This window comes from Camelina sativa, chromosome 12 (assembly GCF_000633955.1).
Source record: "Camelina sativa cultivar DH55 chromosome 12, Cs, whole genome shotgun sequence".
NCBI lineage: Eukaryota > Viridiplantae > Streptophyta > Magnoliopsida > Brassicales > Brassicaceae > Camelina > Camelina sativa.
This window is the reverse complement of record NC_025696.1, coordinates 12,777,540-12,790,403: the sequence shown is the minus strand read 5'-3', so window position 1 is coordinate 12,790,403 and position 12,864 is coordinate 12,777,540. Positions and strand designations below refer to the sequence as shown.

Here is a 12,864-nt window from a genome sequence, read left to right as displayed (position 1 = left end):
AATAGTTCGTTTTGTGTAGCGTTGTTTTGATTATGATGTGATGTTTTCGCCTTCATTTTCAAGGAGCATGTTAGATTATCCAAATTGGAAATGGATGTGTAAAAACATTGTAGATAAAAAAAAAAAAAAAAAAGTAAAAAGACATGAACCAAATTATTCATCCTACTATATTAATTGAGAAGTACATTTATAAAAATAATATTAAAAATGTAAAAAAATTACATTAGAATGCCATTAGAAATACTACAAAAAATATGATTATTAAGGATAATTAAGACAATTTAATTAGAGTAGACAAAATATTAGTTTATTAAATTTGTTGCAAAAAAAAAGATTTAGAAATATCTATTCGGTTAAACAACTAAGATTATCTTCTGATATAAGATTATAAATATAATCTGATTTTATACAGTTTTTAGGGTGATAGCAAAAAGTAAAAGAAAAAATAAAAATCATATATTTTTAAAGATTATGAATAACAAAATAACAGATAAAACTATTTTATTTTTTCTTCAAATAAAATGTTCAGTCCACGGTCTACCTTGGATTAGTAACTAGTTGCTTATTAGTTAGAGTTTATAACCCATGATTATTAAAAAAAATAACAAAAAAAGTTAACAGAATCTTTTATTTTATACAATATAACTTATAGGTTTTCATACAATTTTATCTTGGAAGATGTTATTTTTATAATGATAGTGTGTTTCTTAAAGCTAGATAAGAATTATCTACCAGATCTATGTTGTAGTAGGTAAAAGATATGCCATAGTAAATTTGACTGAAACAGTATATATTAGAAAGAAAAAAGAACTTTTCATTATCCATTTTCATCTATATTGTTTATGTTTTTAACTTATTACTAAACAGTATACTCTATTTTAACAAATCATCTTCAAGACAAAAAAAAAAAAAAAAAACGATTAGATTTGAAAATCTGCGCATTTTAGTTAGGAAAGAGAAGCATATAGTCATAATCAAAGAGTAGCTCCAGAAATGTTAACACTGTGTAATACTAGTAGATTTTTTGTCTTTTTTCTTTTTTGTCTATAATGAATAAAATAACAGTAATAAAATTAAAAGATTAGTTTAAGAATTTTTTTAATTGCTAATTAAAATACTGAAGGAGAGGAGTCATATATCTTCTGTTCAAAGGTGAGTCCGATGCTAACTTGCTTCCCCTTATAAAAAGGCCCCTTCACCATCTCTCATTCAATTCACTTCACATTTGGATTTATATCTCTCTCTACTTTCATTTCTCGTTTCATAAAAGATTAGGTAAGTGTCTCTCTAGTTCCCTAAAAATATCTCATCTACTTGATTTTTTTCTCTACACTTTTTCAACTCCCTAACACACAAAAACTCAAGAACTAAGATTCTTCTTGTCTTTGGTCCTCTGTTTCTCTTTTGGCTTAAAAAAAGACTCACTGTGAGACTTCCTCAGTCCTTTTGCTACTTACTACTGCGGTTGGGACAGATTCTGTATAACAGTAAAATTAATCAAGACATGTAAATGAAACAGGTTTTGTAATAATAATTTGAGTTCTAGGACCGTTGAAAACAAACACAAAGCTATTCTCTGTTTTTTACTCTGTTCCTATGCTCTGTTTTTTCTTTTTCTTTTAGTCTCTCTTTTGCTTAGAAAGGTATGTTTTTTTCTTCTTGTTTTTGCAGGAAACTGAGTTGAGAAAAGTCATATTGAAGACGAAGTAGTGGGTGGTTAAGGAAACAGTAAGGAAGGGAAGAAGATGAAGTATGTTGTGGTTTCAGGAGGAGTAGTGAGTGGACTCGGAAAAGGAGTCACAGCAAGTAGCATCGGACTCATTCTCAAATCGTGTGGCTTCCGTGTCACCGCCATTAAAATCGGTCTTTTTCTTCTTTCTCTTCTTTTTACCTAACAACTGAAACCATATACCTGTCAATTCCTTCATGTAAAACGAACTTGTCTCCATTTTTTTTTTCTCACGCAAAGTTCGTTCCTCTTTCTTTTCACTTTTGCTTTTTTTCTTTTGATTTGTTTTCAACCAACTTGAGAAAAAGAAAAGTTTCAGATTTGATTTTTTTGGCCCCAGTGGTACACAATAAACATGAAAAAGGAGTTTTTTTTCCTTCTTCTACAAACAAAAAGTTTTTAAAAGATCTTTAGAATTACCANTTTTTTTTTTTTTTTTTTTTTTTTTTTTCTAATTTCTCTATTAAAAACCCTGTTGAAAGTTTCATGATATTTTCAGAAAAAGTTGGAATATTTTTGTTTAGTTACTATACAAATCACTGATTTTTAATAAGGCCATGTGAATTTTTTTTGCAGATCCTTACTTAAACATTGATGCTGGGACCATGTCACCTATTGAGCATGGTGAAGTTTACGTCTTGGACGATGGTGGCGAGGTATACATATACCTTTTCACCAATATTGCTCTGTTTCTTTTATAAAATAACTGTTATAGTCAACAACCAATTTTTTTTTTTTAATTTTAATTTCTGTGTGTTGTTAATAAAAAGGTTGATCTTGATCTTGGGAACTATGAGAGGTTCATGGATATCAAGCTGACACGTGAAAACAACATAACTACTGGAAAAGTTTACAAGGTTTGTGTCTTTGCCCTCTTTGGGGAATCAAAATTTGAACTTTGTGAGAAACGAACTTTACACGTTTGAAATTTGTGAACAGCATGTGCTTGAGAAAGAGAGGAGAGGAGATTATCTTGGGAAGACTGTTCAGGTAACTAGCAAAAAAAAACAAGATTGATGATATACGTAGACCATGTGTTTGATGAAATTCCCCTGTGATAGAGAAAGTGAGAGATGAAGTTTTATTGAGATTCCTTTTTGGGTTATGTAGGTTGTTCCTCATATCACTGAGGCTATTCAAGACTGGATTGAGCGTGCAGCTCAGATTCCAGTTGATGGACAGTCAGGTCCAGCTGATGTTTGTGTCATTGAACTTGGAGGCACAATTGGTATTTTTTTCAGTAGAGACTTTTGTTAACTCAGTGTCAGGTTTTTTTCTGTTTTTTTTCTAACAATATGGAGCTACTCTTTGAATTTTTGTAGGAGATATAGAGTCTATGCCTTTTATTGAAGCTCTTGGGCAGTTCTCCTATCGCGTGGGTAAGACATTATTTGTGTCTGTGTTACTGTGTATGTGTTCATTGAGAGTATAACAGTGAAAAATGTCAAAGTCTAATGATGATGTTTTATTTATTTATCAGGATCTGAAAACTTTTGCTTGATCCATGTCAGTCTTGTGCCTGTATTGAATGTTGTTGGTGAACAGGCAAGTTTCTTGGCTTTTAAAGTTTTTGTTTGATCTGTTTGGATTTGTCGTTGTCCTAACAATATCTAATTGCTTACAGAAGACTAAACCAACACAACACAGCGTTCGAGACTTGAGAGGTCTTGGCTTGAGCCCTCATATCTTGGCTTGCCGAAGCACACAGGTTTCATCCTTGTAATTTTTGTTGTTTTTGATAACGTTTCTTCTTCTTCTATCGTGGCTCTAAGTTCTTATATTGAACTTGATTTTGTAGCCACTTGAAGATAATGTGAAGGCTAAACTCTCTCAGTTTTGCCATGTCCCGGTATGTATTATTTGCAAAACAAGACTTAATCTTTCTCTTTGCACATATAAACATTGTTAATAATTTATACTTCATTTGCAGATGGAAAACGTTGTCACTCTCTACGATTGTCCCAACATTTGGCACATCCCATTGCTTCTCAAAGTGAGTAACTTTCTCATCCACCCTGGTTTCAGCAAATAGTTCTCATCACCAATGTCTTTACATTTCAATTTGTTTTGAGCAGGAACAAAAGGCACACGAGGCAATTTTGCGTGTCTTGAACCTTAAAGGGTAAGTCTCGCATACTCATATTCTCAGAAAGATTGCTTCATTCATTTAAATCCTGATTCTTGTGGGAGTCATTGTGTTATATTTTCATATACAGAGTTGCAAAGGAGCCTGCATTAGAGGAATGGTCTTTGATGGCTAAAATGACTGACAAGTTGCATGTTCCGGTGTGTTTCTGGTTCTACCATGACATTTCAGGCTTAGTTTTTATCAATGGTTGTCAGCTGGTGACTGACTACATTATGTTTTGAGTTTGTAGGTAAGAATTGCTGTGGTTGGGAAATACACTGAGCTCTTGGATTCATATCTTTCCATTCACAAGGTACACCTTTGCAGGATAGAACTAACCCAACTACCACAAATCTCATTTTGATTGTGATTCGATTGTGGTATTTAATAAAGGAACTCCTGTGTTTGATGATCAGGCTCTCTTGCACGCTTCTGTGGCTAGGCGCAAGAAACTTGTCATTGATTGGATTTCAGCTAGTGATCTTGAACAAGGTGTAAAAAAGGAGGTATGTTTACACTTTACACTAAGCTCTATCACTTAGACAAATTATGAAACCTAAGAAACTGAAGCAAAATGATTCCTATCTGCAGAATCCGGATGCATATAAGGCCGCCTGGAAGTTACTCAAGGTCTGACCTTATCTTCATTTCAAATAAATCTTGATTTCTTGTGTCGAGATGAACTTTCTGTTGATCTGGTCTATGTAATTTGTCTTCAGGGTGCTGATGGTGTTCTTGTGCCTGGTGGTTTTGGCCATAGAGGTGTAGAAGGAAAGATTCTGGCAGCGAAATATGCCAGAGAAAACAGAGTTCCATACCTTGGTATCTGTCTGGGGATGCAGCTTGCTGTGATCGAGTTTGCAAGAACCGTACTCGGTATTCCAGATGCAAACAGCACTGAACTTGATCCCAACACCAAGAACCCTTGTGTTATTTTCATGCCTGAGGTTTGTTCCCTTCCACATTTTATGTTTTGAGTTTTTCAATTACTTCACTCTCTTTTTAATTCGGGATTTCGTGTAATTTTTGTTTGAAGCAGGGGTCTAAAACGCATATGGGAGGCACTATGAGGTTAGGCTCAAGAAGAACTTACTTTCATGCTAAGGACTCCAAATCAGCAAAACTGTAAGCACTAAGAGTACTATTCCACTCTAAAAAGTCTCAACTTGATGCATCATATAGCTTAACAGATATCTTATTTGAATGTTTCAGATATGGGAGCAGAGGTTTTGTGGATGAAAGACACCGACACAGATATGAGGTACTTAAGCAGCTTTCAGATTATACTAAAAACTTACCTCTTAAGACAGTTTAAGCTAAAACAGTATGTTTTCTTACAGGTGAATCCAGCCATGGTTCCACGTTTTGAGAGCTCTGGACTCACATTTACTGGAAAAGACGAGACTGGTCAGCGAATGGAGGTAAAAGCAAATAATTAAACCCCTTACACCACAGAAAATTTGTTATCTTCTTGGTTATAATTTCTTACATTTAATGATACAGATCATTGAACTGCCTAACCATCCATTTTACATCGGAGCTCAGTTCCATCCCGAGTACAAGTCCAGACCCGGCAAACCATCTCCTTTGTTTCTAGGTGAATAGATTAACAAACACAAAATCCAAACATTTTCTCGGTTCTTTGTCTTTGTGTACAGTTTTAAATCTTGCATTTAAAAAAATTGCAGGACTAATTGGAGCAGCAAGTGGAGAACTAGACAATGTACTGCAACAAAGCTGCCAAGAAACTGTTGTTCCACGTCCTCTATCCAATGGAAAATTTGAGAGAGTTTATTGGAAAGGCTCACCGAAAAAGCCAGTCAGTGTTGTGTACAGTTTATGTGATGGTGTCTACTCATGAACGTGTCTGCATCAACAGTGACTTCTCTCTGAAAAAGAAAAAAAAAGCTATTTTATCCGGAATTTTTAACATGGATTTCTTCACCTATGGAGGGAGAGAGAAGACTCTGATTTTGTACAGTTTGAAGATTGGCTTTTTATGAGATGCTTTTTCTTAAGGTTATTATTATTATTGAAGAAGAAGAAGAAGAACAGTAAACACAAGCAGCATTAGAATATACCTTTGTCTTTTGTAATGGGTAGTATTTAGAGTGTCATAACATTGACTCTCTGTTGCTGTGTTTCTTGGATTCTTATGTAGTAGTAGTATTAATCAGTAGCTTCTTGTCTTTGTTCTTGTGTTTTTCCTTTTTTTTTTTTGGGTTTAAAACATTCCCAGAGAAGTACCGATGTTTTTCCGGTACATAGTTTGATTTCTCTGTATGTTTTTAATGTAGTAGTATCTCTGCTATTTGAATCTATAATATGAAAGTTGGCTAACTCTCTCCCTCTGCATGCCATCTCAGCATTTTAGAACAACCTGGAGCTGACACCTAATTTAAAACAGCTAGCCAATCAAAATATAACAATTAATACAGCTCAGATTTTTGAACCGATGATAATTATTCTCGGTTCCACATCAGCTTTTCTCTACTCGTAAGTTTTTGGCACACCGAATCAAAAAAGGTAAAAAATCTCGCTCTTCTTCTTCACACCATATGCTTTTCGTCCTCAACCCATATAGAGAGAGAGAGTAGCGGCTGATGTGTTCACGTTGTAACAGACACTCCGTGTATCACCACCAACATATCCTTTATAATTGTCTCAAACTAGAGCGTAATTGTAATGGATTTGCCATAATTTTCACCCGAAGTAGAAATACAATACATTTGGAGAGTTAGGCTCTCTCTCTCTCATTTCCTCTTTCTCTCTTCTTCGGATATCTCTCTTTGATTTTCCAATGTCAGTCAATTTTCTATCACAAAACCAGAGAAAAAGTTTTTGAGACGGAGGTAATTTGAGTAGAAGCAAAACCAAATATGTCTCTTTTCAAGTTAGTTTCCGCGACCAAAGATTTTCACCCAACTCACAAACTTGGTGAAGATAGATTTAGACCCGTCTTCAAGGTAACCTCAATTCTGACATGCTCGATCTTAAAGTTTCATATTTTAAGTGTATCTTTGACCATTTGTTGTTTGTAAGTTTTTTGTGTGTGGTTTGTATTGTATTGATTCATTCTCATTTCCTACATTTTTGTCTGATATTTTTGTGTAGCAACTCTTAGTACAATAGCTTGATCCAGAGTATTGGATATGATTGCTATGGTATGTTACAGTTGAGGTTCTTTGAGGGTTTTTGGTTAGGGTGTATGCACTTAGCCTCATCGCATATTAGAAGCAACCTCACTTTCTCAATCTAAAGTTAAATTAATAACATAACACAAAAGTCTCGCAAATTTTTTCAAAAGCCTCTCGATGTTAACCAGCTCAAGGGGGTGGCGGGAGCGGCAAAATCCAAGAGTCTACTCCAAAATTCAGAACAAAACCTTTGAACAAAGGGGACAAAAAAAAATTACTGTGAAAGAGGTCTAAAAAATTTAGTTCACCTAGGGCCTAAAAATATTGAGACAAGATGTTGGTTAGTGAAGTTTGTTTGTTTTTGTGAGGACTCTTGCTTATTATTTTCATCTGGATTATACATACTTCTTCAGATGATGTAGTTTTGAATTTGAGTGCTTTTAGTAGTAGTTGTTGTTGCTGCAACTGCTGCAGGTGGAACTGTTGCGGTTGAAAAATTAGGTGTTTGATATTGTTGTTCATGCGGTTGTCGAGAAGAAGGAATTGGTATCCTACTACTCCTCAAACATCTATTGCATCTATTGCAAAGTATGAAATATTGGTTGAGACGACTGCTATTAAACATACATAATTTAAAAATATACACAAAACATCCTAAAAATAAACGTCAAAATACAAAAATACGAAACCAAAAAATAAACAACACAAATGGAAACAACAACCTGCGCATAGCGCGGGCACCCACCTAGTGGTTATAAAACTAGTTATCTCTTTTCTTCTTTTCTGGTTATTATTATCAAGATTGTGAGAGAGACTCTTCATTGAAGCTTCTTCACTTTCCGGGGCTGTATTGTTTACTAAAATTAATAAGAGGAATTATCTTACAGTTCTTGTAAAGTTAGGGGTCGGTTTACAAATATTTTATTTTCAATTTGTTATGGGCTTAGGCCCATATTTAGGCGCGCGCGCTTCTTCTGTTAATGGCGCCAATCTGGGTGAGTTTGATCGTCACTTTCGCGTTTCTCCGTCTGTTCCGAATCTTTTGGGTTTCAGTATTGTACACCAACTGTTCGACGAAATATCTTAGAGAAATTTCGTCCTGAATCATTTAGCTCACTTGTTGCAAGGTATATATAATCTAATTTGGTGTTAAGGGTTTCGCAATCTTAAATCTTTTCTCGCATAGCTCTAGTTTTACGGTTTTGTTGAAGTTTACTTTCGGGTTTAGGGAAAGAGTATGTATCGTCTTCTAATGAGTTTGTTGTAGCGATTTCACACGAGTTCTTATCTTCTCTTGGTATCAGAATTGTAGCTTGAAGATAACGATTTTGAAGATGAGTTCTACTGTTTGGTGGGAAGGAGCTGAGAAGACACGAGTTCTTATCGCTCCAGGTTCTCTCTTCTACTTGCATATTTTCTTCTGAGGATTTATAATTTCTGTCCTCCAGTTGGAATTATGACTCTGCGATTTTACCTAAAATGACTTAGATTATGAAATGGTTTAGGATTAAGATTATGGTGTTGGTTAGTGTTTATCAATGATTTTAAAGGTTAGGAAGGAAGTGCTGACTATTCCAACGAATTATATCCTTCGATTTGCTATCTCAGTGGAATCCTTCCCTGACTATGATACTTGGAAGTCTTTGTTGCTTTAGATAACATGTTCGCTTTTTCTTGTTTGTTTCATATGTAAAAGATTCAGGTTGTGGTGGAAACAAACCCGGAGAACTATTAAAACTTCGCCATCCAAAATCAGGTAACGGGATGTAGATTATGGACAGGCTTGTTATGTAGTGTATGTTTGGGGAAATTCAGCAAGTAACATCTTTTGTGGTTTGTGGTATCTATGTTGTTCATATGGCAGAAAATGGAACATGCTACCTTTTTAGTAATGGGATGCTTCAAGAACTTCAGTGGTTTAAGCAATCATATGGTTCTTGGCTCCTAGGAGATTACATTTCTGAAGGTAAATCCACTGTTGATCTTGATGCTTATTAGGTGTAGATAAAGGCTTACTTCCTAGTAATTTTGATCATAGTAATATGCTATCCAAGCCTGCATCAGTACAAATATTCCCTTCCCCTTATGTTCATGACTATTTTCTTGTTACAGATGGAAGCTTATATATGGCCACCCCAGTTGATCCTGTTTTCATCTTGTTGCCTATTTTCGACGAAGCAAGAATGAAGGTCACTCTATGCTCCCTGTCTCTTCTCAGTTCACTACTATTTCCCGTCTGATTTCCATTTCTTGGAAATGTTAATTGTGTTCTTAAATTGTCGATCTGTAGAAAGGTGAAGATCTTGGAAAGTTCAGGCAACTCGATGAGATTTTATTTTTGGAAGGATATCCTGGATATCAACAATTGTTGTCAGTTGCAGAGAAGTGTATGGAAATCGTTTGTCAAACTCAAGGTAAATTGCTGCTCTCTGGTTTTTGAAATCATGGTTGCACTTACTAAACAGAACCAGATTTCTCATATTGCTACGTCTTTCTTCTTGTAGAACCTTTTACTTTTTCTTATATACATTTAATAGGATTGTTTCTCGTCACTCTGGGAGAACTTGGTGATCTCTAGTTGTTCAATTTCCTCATTTATCTTTCTTCGCTTCTTGCAGAGGTTGGATCTATGAAATTCTATCGCCTTGATAACTCGAAAGTTTTAGCTTGGTTAAGCTGTAAGGTATATGCTCTTGTCAGAACATGATTATTGCAGCCTTTTCTTTATACCATTTAAGAGTGATACTTGGGTCTGATTACGTTTCACAGACCCCATATGCTTCAGGAATGAGACATGTTTGTTGCTTATATGTCTTTTCGAATATTTTTTTGGTGAAAATTCTGAATTGGCTTCTTCTAAAGAGAATCTGAGTCTACTGCTGCACTCTTAACCGGTTGTTTCACATTCTATAATTCTTGTCCTCTCTGTTTGGATTTGAGGGAAAGAGAATGCAGGTTAGCTCGTATCTGTTTTATTTAGATCCTTAACGTGCGTGCACTGTAATGAACGCAGGTGTACTGTTTAAAGAAGACACTACCAGAATTGGACAAGAACTATGCAGCTCAAGATGAGAAGCAAACATGTAAGTTGTAGAATAGAATCTTTTTACTTTGTGTTTTGATTGTCGAAATGGTGCATCTCTAGGAGGTGTTGGTGCATGTCCTTTCTTCAAGTTGACCCTTCAAAAGGTGGTGTAATGTGGGTTTCACTGATATTACCTTTAATGTACAGTGGTAGATGCCGTTTCAATTGTGGGAGAGTACCTGAAGACAGAGCCTTGGTTGAAGCTTCTCTATGACCATCTTGGGTACTTTTTAAAATCAAAATCTGAAATCCTCAATCACTCAGCAAAAGAGAATCATAACTCCTTACAAAAGCTTTAATTATACCTGGTTTCTTTTACAGACTGGAGTTTGTTGACCCGACAATGAAAGAAACAAATATGGAGAATCTTTCTACTACAAATGAGAATACCACGGCATCCTCAAATTCATTACAGGTGTGTGTATGTAAAATCTGTAGACAAAAAGCTCTAAATTCCATATATTTTTGGTGTTCCTTGTTATTAGATACTAATTGTTACTTGTTACATTTCTTAGGAGAAAGCAAAAAAGAAGCCTGGAAAACAGACAAAGCAAGCAAAGGTAGAGACTGGATCAAAGAACATAAGGGATATGTTTTCAAGGGCTTGTAAGAAAAAATGCTGAATGTTATAAAATCGGTTACAGTAGCCAACTCTTTATGATTGTATTTTTGCCAACTCTTTATGATTATTTTTTTCAGCTATCAGATGATATTTGCTTAGCTAGCATTAGCAATATCTAAAACAAAGACCAACTCACAAATGTTTATTGCTAACCAATGTGGTGATCGTAACAATTACAACAATATGACAACTTACAACGATATGTTTGCTCTCCACTGTTATATATTTCTTAATTAATAAAAATTCGGGATCATTTTGAATTTTTGAACCCATTTACGAGGTTCAGTTCCGGGAACTGCTGGCGTTAAGGCTCTTGAAGAGCTCGGGAAGATGGGCATTGGTGAGTTTGGTTCTCTTGCTGATTTCTTGTTTCTTCTTCTTCTTATCCTTCGATTTATTTGATATGCCATGGATCTGCGCAGCAGCTCTTCTCTCCGCAGTGTTTGTAGCCGGCTTCAAACCTATCTTCAGCAGATCCTTCTCCACGTCAAGCATGTCGCTCGGGATATCTATGTCACGGAATAGTACTTTAAATTCGTCATCAACCGCAATCTCACAGTTGAAATCATTTGGGTACGCAATGTCTTCTTGTGAATTTGATAACAAATAGATGTCCTTTGATTCACTCAGAGCCTACAAAATACAAGATAATTTAAAAAAAAAAAAACTCCCATAAGTTTCTTGGGTTTCAAAAAGCAACATACTGTATATTTTCTCCATCTGCTTAGCAAAATACACTAGATCCTACAACTTTTGTTGCAGAAAACACAACTTAAGACAGGAACCAGTAAGTTGTCTAAATTGATTGTCCAACCAGAAAACCTAGGGGATCTAAGGCGAATGGAGTTATATTTCCAAAACTCACATCTTAGTGTCTAGTCTCAATTATAACAATGAATACCTTTAAATCCTCCATAACATTCGGGTAAGCGTCTTTGAGATCAACGACAGCAATCCCATCAGGGTATTTATACACCAACGAACGAAGCTGGCTCTTGTCCTTGACATCGTGCGTAGCCTGTAACAGCAGAGCAAAATCGTAAACACGCAAACCTTTTTACAAAAGAGAACAAGTTAAAAATATATTCCTTGAATGAAATGTTTTAGGATATTACCTTGTAAGAGAACCTTCTTCCGTCATAATGAGCTTTAGGATTCTTCCTCAAACTATCAAAAACAGCCTTATTGGAATGCATATCAACATGACATCTTTCTTTTATTTGCTCTGGCGTTAGGGCTAGCCTTGTCTGTTAGAGCAAACAGTCAAACCAACTTCGTTTATATAAGCTCTCATATGAAAGGGGGACACAAACACAAACCTCGAAGAGAAGATCAATGACACGCTTGATTTGAGCACCAACAGGAGATTTTTTAATGCTGTTAATATACTGAAGTTGCTCGGTGTTTTTTGAAAACTGGACAGGAGCAGCATCAGGCTTCTTCTGAGTGATTGCTGCAGGAAGAGGCACGTTCTGCCTCGACGAAGTCCCCGATCTTTCTCTTGAAGAAGCGATGCTCGAAAGCGTAGATTGACATTTCTCTTGCTGTTTGTTGAACTTATTTAGCTGCTCCTTTAGAGCCATCTGAAGAAAAGAAAAAAACGTAACCCTAACCGTCAATAACTAAATCAACTAAAACAAAGGCCGATTCCTCAAAATTAGGGTTTCTAAGACATCTAAAAACCTAAAACATCACTTTAAATTTCAATTTCTCGAATCTTACTTTAGAAACGAACAAAAAGTAGAATTCGAGGTTGATTGATTGATAATAGAAAAGGCTGATTTATCTAGTGTGCGAAGTTCCAATATCTACGATTCCGCAACCTAAAAACACCACAATCGATTTCAATTTCTCCAATCTTAGAACGAAAGCAGCTAGTGTTTTTGGAATCGAATCGAACCTTTGGTTCGGTAGAAGTAATACAGCAAGAAATAAAAACCAGAAGAGAGAGGAAAAGATCGAAGAAGAAAGAAGCCTTTTGATTTTTATTTCTTGCTTTTTGTTTTTGAAGTAATAGTATACAACTGAGGGAGACGAAGAGATTGAGAACGGTGTTGGGTTCGTTTCATTCATTATGTTAAGCCCGTTAAAAATTAGGCCCAATAACCCAAAACAAATCATTTATTTCCATAATTAATGTCCGAAACAGTCCTTACCTTTAAT

General features: G+C 35.3%; 3 protein-coding genes across 8 annotated transcripts; 2 read left to right on the top strand and 1 right to left on the bottom strand.

Moving 5' to 3' along the window:
• On the top strand, positions 1,189 to 6,204 carry LOC104731500 (CTP synthase). 3 transcript variants are annotated; one of them, XM_010450893.2, is made up of 23 exons: positions 1,197 to 1,275; positions 1,420 to 1,519; positions 1,672 to 1,863; positions 2,306 to 2,385; positions 2,500 to 2,586; positions 2,669 to 2,719; positions 2,840 to 2,957; positions 3,052 to 3,108; positions 3,210 to 3,274; positions 3,354 to 3,437; positions 3,528 to 3,578; positions 3,660 to 3,722; positions 3,805 to 3,851; positions 3,946 to 4,015; positions 4,108 to 4,170; positions 4,274 to 4,363; positions 4,449 to 4,487; positions 4,577 to 4,804; positions 4,897 to 4,982; positions 5,070 to 5,118; positions 5,198 to 5,278; positions 5,361 to 5,454; positions 5,546 to 6,204. In XM_010450893.2, the coding sequence occupies exons 3-23, from the start codon at positions 1,746 to 1,748 to the stop codon at positions 5,716 to 5,718; spliced, it is 1,794 nt and encodes a 597-aa protein (XP_010449195.1). In that variant the 5' UTR covers positions 1,197 to 1,275; positions 1,420 to 1,519; positions 1,672 to 1,745; the 3' UTR covers positions 5,719 to 6,204. The 3 variants fall into 3 exon arrangements, with proteins under 3 accessions (XP_010449193.1, XP_010449195.1, XP_010449196.1); XM_010450891.2 differs by lacking the exon at positions 1,420 to 1,519 and having other exon boundaries at positions 1,189 to 1,275; XM_010450894.1 differs by lacking the exon at positions 1,197 to 1,275 and having other exon boundaries at positions 1,282 to 1,506.
• LOC104731498 (ribonuclease H2 subunit B-like) lies at positions 7,987 to 10,901 on the top strand. 2 transcript variants are annotated; one of them, XM_010450887.2, is made up of 11 exons: positions 7,987 to 8,121; positions 8,299 to 8,386; positions 8,697 to 8,750; positions 8,859 to 8,960; positions 9,107 to 9,183; positions 9,285 to 9,408; positions 9,613 to 9,677; positions 10,008 to 10,077; positions 10,227 to 10,302; positions 10,401 to 10,494; positions 10,595 to 10,901. In XM_010450887.2, the coding sequence occupies exons 2-11, from the start codon at positions 8,329 to 8,331 to the stop codon at positions 10,700 to 10,702; spliced, it is 828 nt and encodes a 275-aa protein (XP_010449189.1). In that variant the 5' UTR covers positions 7,987 to 8,121; positions 8,299 to 8,328; the 3' UTR covers positions 10,703 to 10,901. The 2 variants fall into 2 exon arrangements, with proteins under 2 accessions (XP_010449189.1, XP_010449188.1); XM_010450886.2 differs by having other exon boundaries at positions 8,691 to 8,750.
• On the bottom strand, positions 10,822 to 12,697 carry LOC104731499 (transcription initiation factor IIE subunit beta). 3 transcript variants are annotated; one of them, XM_010450890.2, is made up of 6 exons: positions 12,602 to 12,697; positions 12,424 to 12,524; positions 12,021 to 12,284; positions 11,817 to 11,948; positions 11,603 to 11,719; positions 10,822 to 11,334 (listed from the first exon to the last, which is right to left on the bottom strand). In XM_010450890.2, exons 3-6 carry the CDS (start codon positions 12,282 to 12,284, stop codon positions 10,984 to 10,986), a joined length of 864 nt encoding a protein of 287 aa, XP_010449192.1. In that variant the 5' UTR covers positions 12,424 to 12,524; positions 12,602 to 12,697; the 3' UTR covers positions 10,822 to 10,983. The 3 variants fall into 3 exon arrangements, with proteins under 3 accessions (XP_010449192.1, XP_010449191.1, XP_010449190.1); XM_010450889.2 differs by having other exon boundaries at positions 12,424 to 12,697; XM_010450888.2 differs by lacking the exon at positions 12,424 to 12,524.